The following is a 15,408-nucleotide window of genomic DNA, read 5'->3' as shown; positions in this document are numbered from 1 at the left end:
ACTCTGAGAAATTGGTTATTGATCATTGCTAGACAACCATTTTCAGTTCTTTCCATAGATTTTCAAGTAGATTTAAGTCAAAACTGTAACTTGACCACTCAGGAACATTCACTGTCTTCAGGGTAAGTAACTCCAGTGTAGATGTGGCCTTGTGTTTTTGGTTACTGTCCTGCTGAAAGTTGAATTCATCTCCCAGTTTCAGACAGAGACTAGTTTTGGTCTAGGGGTTAGCCTGTGCTTAGCTGTTTCTTTTTTGTCCTGAAAAACTCCCCAGTCCTTAACTATTACAAGTATACCCACATCATGATGCAGCCACCACTATGCTTGAAGATATGGGGGGTGCTACTCAGTATTTGCCCCAAACATAACACTTTGTTTTCAGGACAAAAGGCATATTCAGTGTCTGCTTTTTTTTCTTATTTTTTTTACCCATCTACCAATAGGTGCCCTTTGCGAGGCATTGGAAAACCTCCCTGTCTTTATGTTTTTGAAATTCACTGCTCGACTGAGGGACCTTACGGATAATTGTGTGTGTGGGGTACAGAGATGAGGTAGTCAATCAAAAATCATGTTAAATACTTTTATTGCAAAAAATAATGAGTCCATGCAACGTATGTGACTTGTTAAGCTACATTTTACTCCTGAACTTATTTAGGCTTGCACAAAAATAAATAAGGTTGAATGCTTATTGATTCAAGACATTTCAGCTTTTCATTTTTTATTAATTTGTGAACATTTCAATAAATAGAATTCCACTTTGACATTATGGGGTGTGTAGGCCAGTGACAAAAAACATTTGGAAAAGGATATTTAGCTAGTCTACTGGTCGTGCCTTTATTTCTGTAGCTAGATGGCTTACTGTCATTCTTTTCCTGGAACGGCCTATAAGACCAGTTGTGAGAACCAGCATGAAACAGAAAGTGACTGATACATCAGACTGATACATCAAAATACTAATACCAAAGCAAAAACAAACAATAATGCATAATACATTCACACAACTCAATGGTAAAATCAACAAAGTTTGATAAGGTGATGCAAGGGTAGTGTTATTGGGGATCTTCTAGAGGACAATGCCTATGCACAATAGTGAAGGTATTCAAAGTATTTGGAGCAAAAGCCAGTGGGGGAGACACTGGGAGTGTTCAGCCAGAAAAATTGCTGTAATTCACAATGACTTGTCTTTCAATCCAATGGCTAAATAGAATTTGAGGATTGTCAATGCCTGCGAATGAAATGAGAGAGGTGCAGGCTACTTAACTTGGGGAAGGGTGAACATGTTTCACCCTGCCAGTACCCCAAAAGGCCACCTCTCTGCTTCGATCCGGTTCACACTAGTTTGGTGCATTGAGGTCTGTGTTGTGTGCGGGGCTCATTGTCCTTCGGTCAGGTCCACACAGCTAGAAATTCAACCCACATGTGTGCTGTACAATATTTCTTACCATTGTTGATGGAATCTGACGGTTTTGCTGGAAGATATTGATCTCCCTTTGCCATAAGTGCTACGGACTGGATAGTCTTGGAAAAGCAGAAAAAAGTTGCACATCTAGTCTTGGGGTTGTTGCCACCAAATCATTGAGTTCCAAATCAAAACATTGGTGCTTTACAACCAAACATTCTACTTAAGTAAACAGTATTTATGTTCAAAGCATACTCTGTTTTCTGGGTTACCATATTCTAAAAAGAATTGAGTGCCCAAAAAATGTGTGTAAATATTATTAATAATATAATAATAATATAATATAATTCAGAGGAGTTATCAAGATGCAGTACCTGAAGGATTTCCCCCCATATTATGTTCTTTGTCACACATAAAGTCATGCAGGTTTTCCACACACACACTGTCGTGGACATTTCCTTAATTATCAAATGATGAGAGAGAAAATCACACACAAGTCAAGGTTATGCTTAATCTTCACCTTTAATAATAATTAAGCTTTTGTAATAGCATTTTGACTTTCAACATTTCAGTATATCAAATTTTTTAAACCTTTATTTAACTAGGCAAGTCAGTTAAGAACAAATTCTTAATTTCAATGATGGCCTAGGAACAGTGGGTTAACTGCCTGTTCAGGGGCAGAACGACAGATTTGTACCTTGTCAGCTCAGGGATTTGTACTTGCAACCTTTCAGGTTACTAGTCCAACTCTCTAACCACTAGGCTACCCTGCCAATGAAAAGTTGAGAGTGGTCAACATAATGGCAACTGAGATCTTTTATAGCAAAGATCCACCCCCCTAGTCGATATGACAAAACACAGATAATAGGAACTTTCACAAGGAAATATTTTACTTGAGAGAGGAGTACCAAGACATTACCTTATCCAATACTATATATCAATGGTATATATATATATCAATTGTCATTTTAGATACCCCCATCCCAAATACAACCCATCCTGGACAAGCTCGTGGAGAGGAGAGTGAGCCTCTAGGTCAAGATGAGGGCAACCTCAGAGGGAACATAGAATGGTTCCAGACACTGCCATCCTCCTCTCCCCGATGGGAAAAGTAGGGAGTGACTGGCACACAGACATTGTGGAGCCAAGAGATAATTGGTTCCCCCTCAATCATCCCTTCACATGGTTTAAAAGATACGTTTACACATGACGACAAGCCTGACCTCTCCCCTCTGTGTGGCCCCAGTAACTGAACCCAGGACAGAGAAAGGATAACTGCAAACGGCCAAAACTGTAGTACAAAAAGATACATTCTAAATGACAAGTATCTCACAAACATATTATGAAAATAAAACATCTTATCTATGTTACCCAACTAATTCTGATTCATCCCCAACAACACACACACACACACACACACACACACACACACACACACACACACACACACACACACACACACACACACACACACACACACACACACACACACACACACATATATATGCCATATATATATGCATTCCAGGTGACTACCTTTTTAAGCTGGTTGAGAGAATGCCAAGTGTGTGCAAAGCTGTCATCAAGGCAAAGGATGGCTATTTTGAAGAATCTAAAATATATTTTGATTTGTCTAACACTTTTTAAAAATTTCATAGTTTAGATGTCTTCACTATTATTCTACAATATAGAAAATAGTAACTATGAAATAACAGATATGGAATCATGTATTAACCCAAAAAGTGTTCATGGGGTAGTCACCTGGAATGTATTTCAATGAACAGGTGTGCATTGTTAAAAGTTAATTTGTGGAATTTCTTTCCTTAAATGCATTTCAGCCAACCAGAGTTGTGTTGTGACAATATAGGGGTGGCATACAGAAGATAGCCCTATTTGGTAAAAGACCAAGTCCATATTATGGCAAGAACAGCTCAAATAAGAAAATAGAAACAACAGTCCATCATTACTTTAAGACATGAAGGTCAGTCAATCCGGAGAATTTCAAGAACTTTTAAAGTTTCTTGAAGTGCAGTCGCAAAAACCATTAAGCGCTATGATGAAACTGGCTCTCATGAGGACCGCTGCAGGAAAGGAAGACCCAGAGTTACCTCTGCTGCAGAGGATACGTTCATTAAAGTTACCAGCTTCAGAAATGCAGCCCAAAACAGACACATCTCAATATCAACTGTTCAGAGGAGACTGTGTGCACCAGGACTTCATGGTCGAATTGCTGCAAAGAAACCACTACTAAAGGAGACCAATAAGAGACTTGCTTGGGCCAAGAAACACAGGCAATGGACATAAGACCAGTGGAGTCTAAATTTGAGATTTTTGGTTCCAACCACTTGTCTTTGTGAGATGCAGAGTGGTGAACGGATGATCTCCACACGTGTGGTTCCCACCTTGAAGCATAGTGGAGGTGTGATGGTGTCGGGGTGTTTTGCTGGGGAAACTTTTATTTAGAATTCAAGGAACACTTAACCAGGATGACAACTACAGCGTTCTGTAGAGATACGCCTTCCCATCTGGTTTGGGCTTAGTGGGACTATCATTTGTTTTTCAACAGGACAATGACCCATAACATCTCCAGGCTGTCGAAGGGCTATTTGACCAAGAAGGAGAGTGATGGAGTGCTGCATCCCATGACCTTGCCTCCACAATCACCCAACCACAACCCAATTGAGATGGTTTGGGATCAGTTGACCGCAGAGTGAAGAAAAAACAGCCATGAAGTGCTCAGCATATGTGGGGACTCCTTCAAGACTTTTGGAAAAGCATTCCAGGTGAAGCTGGTTGAGAGAATGTCAAGAGTATGCAAGCTATCATCAAGGAAAAGGGTGGCTACTTTGAAGAACCTAAAATATAGATTATATTTTGATTTGTTGAACACTTATTTTGGTTAATACATGATTCCATATATGCTATTTCATAGTTTTGATGTCTTCACTATTATTCTATAATGTAGAACATCGTAAAAATAAAGAAAAACCCTTGAATGAGTAGGTGTCCAAACTTTTGACTGGTAGTTTGTGTAGTGTTGTGTTTTGTGTTAAGCCTATTGCTATGTACTTGGTTGATTGTAATAATGTGTCTTTGTCCCTCTCTTCACTCTTTCTTTCCCGGACTGTAGGAACGGATTGAATACTCAAAGACATTCCAGGGGAAATGCTTCAACTTCCTGGGTTATTTCTTCTCCATCTACTGTGCATGGAAAATCTTTATGGTAAGAGTTACAGACATAGACTAGCCACTGGTTAGCTTGCTTGACAGCCTTAGAAACAGGTGAATTTGAGAAAATCTAGTTTGAGTTTGGTATCTGTCAGTTTAGAGAATATTCAGTGTCTTTTGATCTCTATTTAGTAACATGTATTGTGTCTGTAAGTTAAAACATTTGTTCTTCTACACATATTGTTTTTGCTTTCAAATAGAATGACCTTATACTTCACATACAGTCAGTTTGTCATATCCACATCAGGCCCCAAAACTATATCTGTAGTAACCCTGTTTTTTGACCCTCTAAGGCCACCATTAACATTGTGTTTGACCGTGTTGGGAAGACTGATCCAGTGATTCGAGGGATTGAGATCACTGTTAACTACCTAGGCATTCAGTTTGATGTGAGTTCTGCTGCTCATGCACACACACACCTCAAGTAATGGTTGTCATTTTATTAAAATGTCCTTCTGTACTCAATCTTCACTTTTATGGGATAATTCCAAATGGAAATAGAAGTTGTATTGGTGTGTTCTATAGTTGCTCTAGTTTTCCTTACATATCCTCTCCTCGGCAGGTAAAGTTCTGGTCTCAGCACATCTCCTTCATCCTGGTGGGCATCATCATCGTCACCTCTATTAGAGGCCTTCTCATCACACTCACCAAGGTAAGCCAACTACAGACAGGAAGTAGTCAGTCTACCGAGGCATGTTATGTTGTATCCTAACACTGATCTTGTTTCTCTCTAGTTCGTCTATGCCATCTCCAGCAGCAAGTCCTCTAATGTTATAGTGCTGGTCCTAGCTCAAATCATGGTCCATATGTGTTTTGTTATACGTTTCAGTTAAAATGATTTTTTTTCTGAACAGTTGTCTATTCAATCTTTAGATAAGTTAGTGCAAAAGACAACTGACATCCTGCGTGTCTCTCTCTTGTTTCTCTCAGGGGATGTACTTTGTCTCGTCCGTTCTCCTCATGAGGATGAGCATGCCTCTAGAGTATCGCTCTACCGTGACCAAGGTGCTGGGCGAGTTGCAGTTTAACTTCTATCGCCGATGGTTCGACGTCATCTTCCTCGTCAGTGCCCTCTCCAGCATCCTTTTCCTCTACATCGCCCACAAACAGGCTCCCGAGAAGCACATTGACCCCCTGACTCCACTTTGAACTTGACCCTTTACCTGGAAGCTCAGCTGGCATAACAGAACTGAACATTGAGTCTGTGGGGATTTAGATTCTCTTTTTTAAATCTCTGGTCCGTCTGTGTGGTGGCGAGAAGAAGACGTTTTGCCTGTGTTTCCTGAATCAGGAAGGGCCAACGCTTGGCCATGTGGACCATTGGTGTCAGGGGGATTCAATGGAAGGGGAATTGGTGCCATGGAACGCTGGACTAATGTTGCGGTGAACGTGGGGAGGGGGGATGACTAAAACAATGTGGATGTGTCATCGTGCTGTTGAGCCGTTGGACACAGGTTCTGTCTAGCCTTAAATGAATCTGACCACAGGAGAACTGCATAGTATACAGCACAGACCAGCTTCACTGCAAACACTAGCTTTGTTGTATGAATGGGTTGTAAAGACCATCACTACCTGAAGTTTACACTCTATTTTTGACAAACAGAATACTCAAAATTAAAGAGGAAATGTATCCCCAATGTCCATGATGCTATTTGCTAACATCATTCATGGTGTCCAGTATGTACATGTACCTAGGGTGGTTTGTTGGTGAATGTGTGCAAATATCTACTGTACTCTACTGTGCTTTCACACAGGTGGGAAAGCTACAGAATAAACCAATTTATGTGGTTATTAGTTCCTCCGTTCCCTTTCTTTTAAGTACTGCAATGCCACTATAAATTTACCAGTTAAGCAGAGAATAAGTGAATAGTGACTTATAGACAGATCTGGGACTGGATACTTTGTCTCTGTGAGAGCGGTATTTGGCATCTGCTAAAATAAATGACCATTTAAATGTATCTAAAAGACACCTTTATGATTAAGGTGCAAGCCGATGTCGCTATATGGGTTTTGTTGTAGTATAACACATTGAACTGGTATTACTAGTGTTATTTTTCTACATTGCAGGTGCTTGTAATAAGATCATATGAATCCATACGTTTGTTGGGTAACAGTGGCATCTAACTGATTAATGCAATTATACATCCATAAATGCATAACTATTTATTACTATTTTAAATCAATTGTATTCATACCTTTAAACAGACTGTCATTGGAATGTATTTAGTTTTGATCAGAGTTTTATGCCAAGATGTCCACATTATCCTGCATGGTACAAAGGTTGACGGGAGACAGAAAAAGTCAGGAAGTTGTTTCTAATTGGTGACTTCTCAGAGTCTCTCATCAACACTCGAGCAAGATGATGCTGCTGAAGACACAGATGGAGTCTAAGGGAGAGAAAGAGTCAAATAATTGTCTGCAATAGAATTGTGGACAAATACAATTGATACTAACTTGCTTCTTAATACTTTGGTTCTAGTCTATACATTCAGAGTAATTTGAATCTAGTTCAGAAGGTACCAAGGCACTCGAGCACATTTATGTTATGTCACTCACTCTCTCTCGTGTCTGGGGCAGTGGGATGTATGGCTTAGCTTCCTCCTCCTCCTCCTCCTCCTCCTCCACCTCCTCTCGGACTTCCTCCAGAGTGGCTGGCGTGTCTATCTGGGCTGGTGTGTGTCTTTGGGCTGGGGACCTGGCTGTAGGGGAGGGGGGTGGGGATGGGGACCTGGCTGTGGGTGCGGGGGTGAGGAGCTGGGGTGTGATGGCCACCCCTTTGGCTTTGAAGTGGTCGTAGGCCTGCTTCCCAGCCACTAGGAGCACCAGTGAGCTGCCACTGTTACGGATCAACCCCACCACTTGCTGGTGACTGCTCTGCTCCACGTTTACACCGTCCACCTCCACCACAATGTCATCGTCCTCCATACCCACCCTGTCTGCAGCGCCGCCCTTCACCACCTGAGGGAGAGAACACCGCAAGGGGTGAGCTGAGTTTGGAATGGTTTGAAATGTAAACAGTTGACAGTTGCTGAATGACCGGAGTGTTTCAGAGGTACTCAATATATACAAAGTATGTGGACACCCCTTCAAATGAGTGGAATCTGCTATTTCAGCCACACCCTTTGCTGACAAGTGTATAAAATCAAGCACACAGCCATGCAATCTTCATAGACAAACATTGGCAGTAGAATGGCCTTACTGAAGAGCTCCGTGACTTTCAAAGTGGTACCGTCACACGGTGCCAACTTTCCAACACGTCCGTTCGTCAAATTTCTGTAAGTGCTGTTATTGTGAAGTGGAACGACTAGGAGCAACAACGGCTTAGCCTCGAAGTGGTAGGCCACACAAGCTCACAAAACGGGACAGCCGAGTGCCTCTGGAAGCAACGTCAGCACAAGAACTGTTCGTCGAGAGCTTCATGAAATTGGTTTCCATGGCCGAGCAGCCGCACACAAGCCTAAGATCACCATGCGCAATGCCAAGCGTCGGCTGGAGTGGTGTAAAGCTCGCCGCCATTGGACTCTGGAGCAGTTGAAACGCGTTCTCTGGAGTGATGTCTCATGCTTCACATTCTGGCAGTCTGACGGACCAATCTGAGTTTGGCGGATGCCAAGAGAACGCTACCTGTCCGAATGCATAGAGCCAACTGTAAAGTTTGGTAGAGGAGGAATAATGGTCTGGGCCTGTTTTTCATGGTTCGGGCTAGGCCCCATAGTTACATTGAAGGGAAACTTTAAAACTACAGCATACAATGATATTCTAGACAATTCTGTGCTTCCAACCTTGTGGCAATAGTATGTTTCAGCATGACAATTTGTCTGGAATTGTTTTGCTTTGTGCACGGGAGGTCCATACAGAAATGGTTTGTCGACATCGGTGTAGAAGAATTTGACTGGCTTGCACAGCGCCCTGACCTCAACCCCATCGAACACCTTCAGGATGAGTTGGAACGCAGACTGTGAGCCAGGACTTTTCAACCAACATCAGTGCTCGACTCACTAATGGAAGCAAGTCCCTGCAGCAACATTCCAACATCTAGTGGAAAGCCTTCCCAGAAGAGTGGAAGCTGTTATAGCAGCAAAAGGGGGACCAACTCCATATTAATGCCCATGATTTTGTAATGAGATGTTTCGACAAGCAGCTGTCCACATACATTTGGTCATGTTGTGTATGCAATTGGGGTTATTATGTGCTTTGTTCCCTTGATCTTTCCCATATCTGATTAACAGTCTTGTTAAGTTCATGTATTTGGGATGCAGTATCTTATCCGTTCGGCTACCCATTGGGTATAGTAGGTGCTCTACATTGTACTTACCTCATTGATGTACAGGCCACAGACTCCCTGGATACTGTTGAGGTGGAAGCCGTACCCAGCGGAGGTCTTCTCCATCTTACACAGCTTGAGGAGCGCTGTGGTGGCTGGGACAAGGGCCGGGATGCACTCTGGGTAGCTGGGCGGAGGGCTCGCTGGAAGGAGGAATCCCATCTCTTCCAAGTAGAAAAGAGGAGACACGCCTCCCTGTGGAATATCGCAATTAATCTCAGACCTACATCTCAATCCCCACTATAGTCTTCTTTACTGCCCTGTCTCTCTGGCCACTTCCTGAGCCTGTAATATATGCTAGGATAGTTACCAGGAAATGACTGCCCCTCTGCCTTTCATTTAAAAAACAATTCTGTAGGCTTTTTGAATGGTCTTCAAAGGGCAAAAATGTAGCACAATGGACCTAAGTGCAAAATGTTTATAATATGCATCTGGCAGAAGTAAATAACACATACTTTTACATATATATAAAATTATATAATTGTGAAGCCTGTTCGAAATAGCTTTTTGATTGAAAATGAAAAGCACTCAACAAATGTAATGTAATGTTATTATCATTATTATTAAAGATTAAGTGACATGATCTGGAAGTAAAGTGGAAAAGGAAGTTACTTTCACTGAGTATTCAAAAAGTTTGAGTGCTCATCAGGATCAGCTCCCCCCTCTCATTTAATATAATCCAAAAAGGAAAAACTGATGCTAGATCAGCACTCCTGCTCTGAGACACTTAAACTGCCCCAGATTTGTATGCCTATGTTCTTTAGCCAACTCCTTTGACTGTTGTTTCATTCATTTATTTCCTAAATCCAACAGGAAAGATTTCTCCCTGACTACTCACCATCTTGTAGAGCGTGTCCGTGTCTTCATCGACCACCAGGAGGCAGCACTTGTTGCCACATTGCCTGATCCTGTCCACCACCTGCTCATGGCTGCAGCTGTCCACTTCCTCTCCCTCCACGGCAACCAGCCTGTCCATCTCCTTTAGTCCCGCCCTATCAGCTGGGCTGCCCCTGTCAATGTCCTTGATGAAATGGCCTGCAGGTGGGACGATATTTACAGTGCATGTCCTTATTGTGTAAAATGATGCAGACTGATGACTACTGTTGGTGAATACTCTAATATTAATAATCCTATGTGGCTATTAGTAGATGTGTTGTTATAAGGGATTCATACATTCTGAAAAGTCATTATAACCGCATCTTAATGCATTATACTGGTTGGCTTTAAGTAAAGTGTAACCAAGTTTTCAAAATTCACACACCACACACACCTGTCTTGTTAGGCTCAGCCTTTAGGAAGTATCCATAGCCATCTGATCCTTTGAACAAGTCTACAATGCGTGGCTTCAGTGGGAGGAACTTCACTGTGGCTAGCCCCGCACCAAGCTTGATGCGTTTGTTCTTGTAGAACTTGTCTGTGTCCTCGTCCACCAATAGAAACATGATTCTGCTGCCTGATGCCTTGACCTGACAGAGAGGCCACAACAGGGGCTCTTTAAGGATGGTGTAATGTCAAATAATTATCAGATAGAAATGAATTGTGAAGAATAGACTTATGTAGAATAAAGACTTATGACATATCTTTCCTTAACTTGACCAATCACATTTGTTTCTGCTCTCAAGGCAAAGCTGCCCTTAGAACAAAGATGGAATCAGGAAAACTGATTTGCCGAATTATCATTGTCCCAACTCTTGCATTCTGAGTGAGTCCACATCACTAAGGTATTGCCATGGTCCACACACACCAACGCAGTCATGAAGAGGGCATGATAATGCCTCTTCCCTTTCAGGAGGCTGAAAAGATTTGGTATGGGCTACAGCTAAACCACTGAGAGCATCTTGACTGGCTGCATCACTTCTTGGCATGGCAACTGCTTGGCATTCGACCGCCAGGTGCTACGGATGGTAGTGTGTATGGCATAGTACATCGCTGTGGCCGAGCTCCCTGCCATCCAAGACCTCTATACCAGGCGGTGACAGGAAGGCCCTAAAAGGATTCCAGCCACCCAAGTCAGACTGTTCTCTCTGCTCCCGCACGGCAAGCTGTACTTATACACCAAGACTGGAACCAACAGGACCCTGAACAGCTTCTATCCCCAAGCCATAAAGCTGCTAAATAGTTAATCCAGGTAGCTATTGGTTAACCATTTAACTATCTGCATTGACCCTTTTTTGCACTAGCTCTTTTGACTCATCACATACGCTGTTGTTACTCTTTATTATATATCCTGTTGCCTATTCACTTTATCCCTACCTGTATGTACATATCTACCTCAATTACATTTACATTTACATTTAAGTCATTTAGCAGACGCTCTTATCCAGAGCGATTTACAAATTGGTGCATTCACCTTATGACATCCAGTGGGACAGTCACTTAACAATAGTGCATCTAAAACTTAGGGGGGTGGGGTGAGAGGGATTACTTAACCTATCCTAGGTATATTACCCATGCACATGCACATCGACTCGGTCCTTGTCCCCCATGTATATAGCCACGTTAATGTTACTCACTGTGTATTTTTTTCCATGTGTTATTATTTTTCTATTTCTCTTTTTTCCCCTGTGTATTGGTAAGGGCCCATAAAAATGTAACTGTTAATCTACACCTGTTGTTTACCAAGCATGTGTCAAATAACATTTGATTTGAACATGATGTGTTGACAGGCTGTAGAATAACATGACAGATATTGAACTTAAAGTTCGCCACAGAGTAGTGTAAATATGGGGTGAATCCTAACCTTCTCTACTATCTGGTCATGAGTGGCGTTCTCCATATTCTCCCCGTTGACCTCTATCAGACGGTCGTTGGCCTTGACCCCTGCCCTCTCGGCCGCACCCCCTGGGTTTACCTCTGCCATGAACATGCCCACCTCACCTTGATCAGGAAATGGAGGAAAGAAAGTGGAGTTTAAAACAGAATCATAAAATCATTATCATTGGATATGCAAAAGACGAACAGTATAACACCCCTACTCTTACGATAAGTGCCATGCAATTTTTAGTGACCAAGGAGAGTCAGGACACCGACCCGAAAGATGGCACCCTACACAGGGCAATGTCCCCAATCACTGCTCTGGGGAATTTATTTTTTAGACCAAAGGAAATAGTACCTCCTACTGGCCCTCCAAAACAACTTCCAGTAGCATCTGGTCTCTCATCCAGGGACTGACCAGGACCAACCCTGCTTAGGTTCATAGGGAAGCTAGCAGTGGGATGGAGAGTGGTATGCTTCTGGCTATGCGAGACAATGATAATGTGTTTATTTCTTGCTTGATCAACAAGCAAAACAGAGATGACAAGACTTGCTGTGTCCTATCAGCTGTATCACACACAATCAAAAAATAAGCAAAGAGATCACATCTGTGTGTGTGTGTGTGTGTGTGTGTGTGTGTGTGTGTGTGTGTGTGTGTGTGTGTGTGTGTGCCCCACCCCTCTCACCTTTGACAGAGCGCAAAGAGAAGCCGTAACCCCCGCTGGACTTGGCCAGGTAGCAGAGTTTAGGTTTGGGTGCCTCTCCTGCAACTCTATTCATGGTGGGCTGGGTGGGTTTGGGGTGAGGGTCAGAAAGATCCACCCCCTCAGTCTTGGCCTGCTTGTAGGATGCCACATCCAGAACATGGAAGGTGACGGATGCACCACTCTCCTTCACCAGGTCCACCACCTAACCCAGGGCACACAGCACAAAGAGATGGGACAAAGCATGGTATGTTGCTACAGCAGTACCTATGGCTCTAGAGTTATCTAGTAATTCCACATTTACCAAACCCAAAATGGTACCTACTCAAGGCACTTTACAAGATATGATAGGTGTGAACAATACCAGAGGATAAGGTTATTACCATACTATTATCTTACTATTACTATGTTGCTTACACCTGTAGAATTCCAATACAATAACAGTGGGAGAAGCTAGGGGTTCATGTGTAATTGGACAACTACTAGCCCTGTCAGCTCCCCTCCCCTCCTCACCCGTGAGTGGTCCATTTCATCCACATAGGTTCCGTTGACCCGGAGAATGCGGTCTCCATCCTTCAAACCCGCCAGCTCGGATGGCCCGCCCATCTCAAGGTTCCTGATCAGGTGACCATCCTCGCCTTTCTCCACCCTCAGGAAGAAGCCAAAGCTATGACCTGGCTTCTTACTCAGAACTATCACCCTGGGCTTGTACCCAGCCATGTCCTACAACAGACACCACAGGGTAAGAACACAACACGGCACACCACATACTGGTGCACACAGTTACCCTCTATTTTTACCCAGCCATATCATGCAATGCAGACAAAAGTGTGAGAATGCTAATACACACAAACTTCCCTTCTACTCCCAACAAAACTTTTTTTTTCACCCTCAAATCATCCCGTGTGTAGCAGTGGTAAAGCCGATTAGATCTAATCTCAATGCCCTAAACTCCCACATTGTCAGACTTGCCAAATTACCTCAATAACGCAATGTGCTGTAAAACGTAGCTATTCTGTAGCAGCTCACAGGTACATACTGTACGGTAACTACACCCTCAGATAAATGGAAGTCAATTGGGTGTGGAGTGGAACAATTGCACAACAGAAATCTGATTGGTCATATAGAAACAGAGATATGAACAGAGAGACAACAAAAATACTAGATTTTACACAGAGATGTGACAGTGTGGGGTTGTGCTGAAGACCGTGGTCATTGATTACACAGATTGATACTTTACTGACAGACCTCTGGGGTGTATTCTGACAATCATTACGGGCGAGTCCCTAACTCACGCGCACACACACCAAGATCTACACTCTTGAAGACCTTTGTTTTGGATAGTTTAGCCAACTGCTGACATCTCCAGAAGAAGGTTAACCTGCCATGTCAACTTTTCCGTGGCCGCGAGCAGAGTGTTAATGGTTAACGGCAGCCAGGTCCAGCTGAAGGTGCGAAGGGCTCTTTTAACTAGAATGTGTGAACTTTGACCCCCAGATAAAGAATGTCAACGTAGGAATCCTTATAATGTTTAATACACTGTTATCACAGGGAGAAAGAAAGATGTGACGGACCTGTCTGTGTTCAGGTGTGAGTGTAGTGTAAGTCTGGGTGTGGTTCTGTGCTGATATTTATCTGTCCTACAGTTTGCTCATCTATTTCCAACTGTTAGATTATGGTGAACACTGTAATATGTCAAGTTGTATCATTTAATCCATTACATAGTCACTGTAGATTGCAGTGTCTGCTGGAAGAAGATGGAGTCCTCAACTCCTTTAAGCTAGCCCAAGATGACAATTGCAAGGAAACTCCATCTACATTTGGGAAGAAACCTTGAGTGGAACCATGATGCTATTTAGAGGGATGATATCCCATGAGTTTGAATCCTCACTTAAGTGTGGGGGTACATGTCACATATTAACCCTAAAGTCTCACCGCTAGAGCGTTATATGGAACCCCTCTATCCACTGCTCCTATATCTCTGATCTTTCTCTATGTCAATTACACTCTTACAGAAAACACCCGCCAACAGCTGCCACAAATAAGATAACCACTACATGCAATATAAAAATAATGAGCAAATCGTAGAATTGACCATGTTAATAAATACAGCATTAATTAGAGAAACAGTAGAACATTCACTCACCTCCTCCTGTCTCTACTCCCAGTCCGAAGGAGGAGCTCACCTAATGCTCAGGTGTTATCTCTGTCTGAGTCTTCTCTCTCTCCCTCTTTCCCCCTCTCTCTCTCTCTCTCTCTAAAGGACTTTGACAGTCCAAAGGTTGACCTAAATGCTGAGCTATTTAACAGTGTCTCATGGCAGGAGTGGAGATGCATGTCCGACAAGGTAAAAATCTGTCGATCTGCCCCTGAACAAGGCAGTTGACCCACTGTTCCTAGGCAGTCATTGAAAATAAGAATTTGTTCTTAACTGGCTGGCCTAGTAAAATAAAGGTAAAATAAAATGTCTGAACAGCCCAGTCCAGGTAACCCTTTAAAAACCACTGTCCCCAATCACAACCCAGTCATCTGTTCAGATGGTCAAAGGTGACAGAAAATGGTGGAGAAAGCTACTTTCAATGTCAAGGATCAAGGCTTGGCAACATAATGCAGGGTTAATGGGAGCGAAGACTGGCTGACTGTGGGCATATTGCCAGGATGGAAGAATTGCCTGTTTTATTATGGAAATGGACTTCATCTGTGGTATAGTCCTCCTTATAGTACGATTTCTCTCCATGGATGATGGAAGTAAATGAAGATAAGGTGTATCAGAACAAACCAAGCCACCAATATGAGGGGAGTCACACCCAACTTATGAATGGCTGAGGCCAAATGTAATATCTTTGAAAATATTTTGAACAAATAAGAAACTTGAAAATATAGTTTGTACTGCATATTTATACTGAATATAAATGCAACATGTAAAGTGTTGGTCCTGTGTTTCATGAATGGAAATAAAAGATCCCAGAAATGTTCCACAAAAAGCTTATTTCTCTCAA

General features: G+C 42.6%; 2 protein-coding genes across 2 annotated transcripts; one reads left to right on the top strand and one right to left on the bottom strand.

Moving 5' to 3' along the window:
• Positions 1-2,605: 2,605 nt before the first annotated feature.
• On the top strand, positions 2,606-6,431 carry LOC124048550 (Golgi pH regulator-like). The gene is made up of 6 exons (XM_046369495.1): positions 2,606-2,644; positions 4,530-4,622; positions 4,921-5,016; positions 5,190-5,279; positions 5,362-5,427; positions 5,558-6,431. Exons 1-6 carry the CDS (start codon positions 2,606-2,608, stop codon positions 5,774-5,776), a joined length of 603 nt encoding a protein of 200 aa, XP_046225451.1. The 3' UTR covers positions 5,777-6,431.
• A 346-nt stretch (positions 6,432-6,777) lies between these two features.
• On the bottom strand, positions 6,778-14,688 carry LOC124045655 (Na(+)/H(+) exchange regulatory cofactor NHE-RF3-like). The gene is made up of 9 exons (XM_046365128.1): positions 14,556-14,688; positions 12,923-13,132; positions 12,392-12,614; positions 11,692-11,828; positions 10,222-10,417; positions 9,790-9,986; positions 8,943-9,146; positions 7,184-7,585; positions 6,778-7,014 (listed from the first exon to the last, which is right to left on the bottom strand). Exons 2-9 carry the CDS (start codon positions 13,127-13,129, stop codon positions 6,958-6,960), a joined length of 1,623 nt encoding a protein of 540 aa, XP_046221084.1. The 5' UTR covers positions 13,130-13,132; positions 14,556-14,688; the 3' UTR covers positions 6,778-6,957.
• Positions 14,689-15,408: the final 720 nt, after the last annotated feature.

Source organism: Oncorhynchus gorbuscha, linkage group LG01 (assembly GCF_021184085.1).
Source record: "Oncorhynchus gorbuscha isolate QuinsamMale2020 ecotype Even-year linkage group LG01, OgorEven_v1.0, whole genome shotgun sequence".
Taxonomy (NCBI): domain Eukaryota; kingdom Metazoa; phylum Chordata; class Actinopteri; order Salmoniformes; family Salmonidae; genus Oncorhynchus; species Oncorhynchus gorbuscha.
Note: the sequence above shows the minus strand (reverse complement) of the source record. Positions and strands in the feature narration are given on the sequence as shown.

What these genes read in the sequence shown, in the direction of transcription:
- LOC124048550 (XM_046369495.1), top strand. Translation starts at nt 2,606, where the DNA reads ATGACGACAAGCCTGACCTCTCCCCTCTGTGTGGCCCCA. An exon ending in GTGCATGGAAAATCTTTATG is followed by an intron (nt 4,623 to 4,920) that starts GTAAGAGTTACA and finishes TGACCCTCTAAG; the next exon opens with GCCACCATTAACATTGTGTT. An exon ending in ACCTAGGCATTCAGTTTGAT is followed by an intron (nt 5,017 to 5,189) that starts GTGAGTTCTGCT and finishes TCTCCTCGGCAG; the next exon opens with GTAAAGTTCTGGTCTCAGCA.
- LOC124045655 (XM_046365128.1), bottom strand. Translation starts at nt 13,129, where the DNA reads ATGGCTGGGTACAAGCCCAGGGTGATAGTTCTGAGTAAGAAGCCAGGT. An exon ending in CTCTTTGCGCTCTGTCAAAG is followed by an intron (nt 11,829 to 12,391) that starts GTGAGAGGGGTG and finishes TTCCTGATCAAG; the next exon opens with GTGAGGTGGGCATGTTCATG. An exon ending in GGCTGAGCCTAACAAGACAG is followed by an intron (nt 9,987 to 10,221) that starts GTGTGTGTGGTG and finishes TCCCACCTGCAG; the next exon opens with GCCATTTCATCAAGGACATT.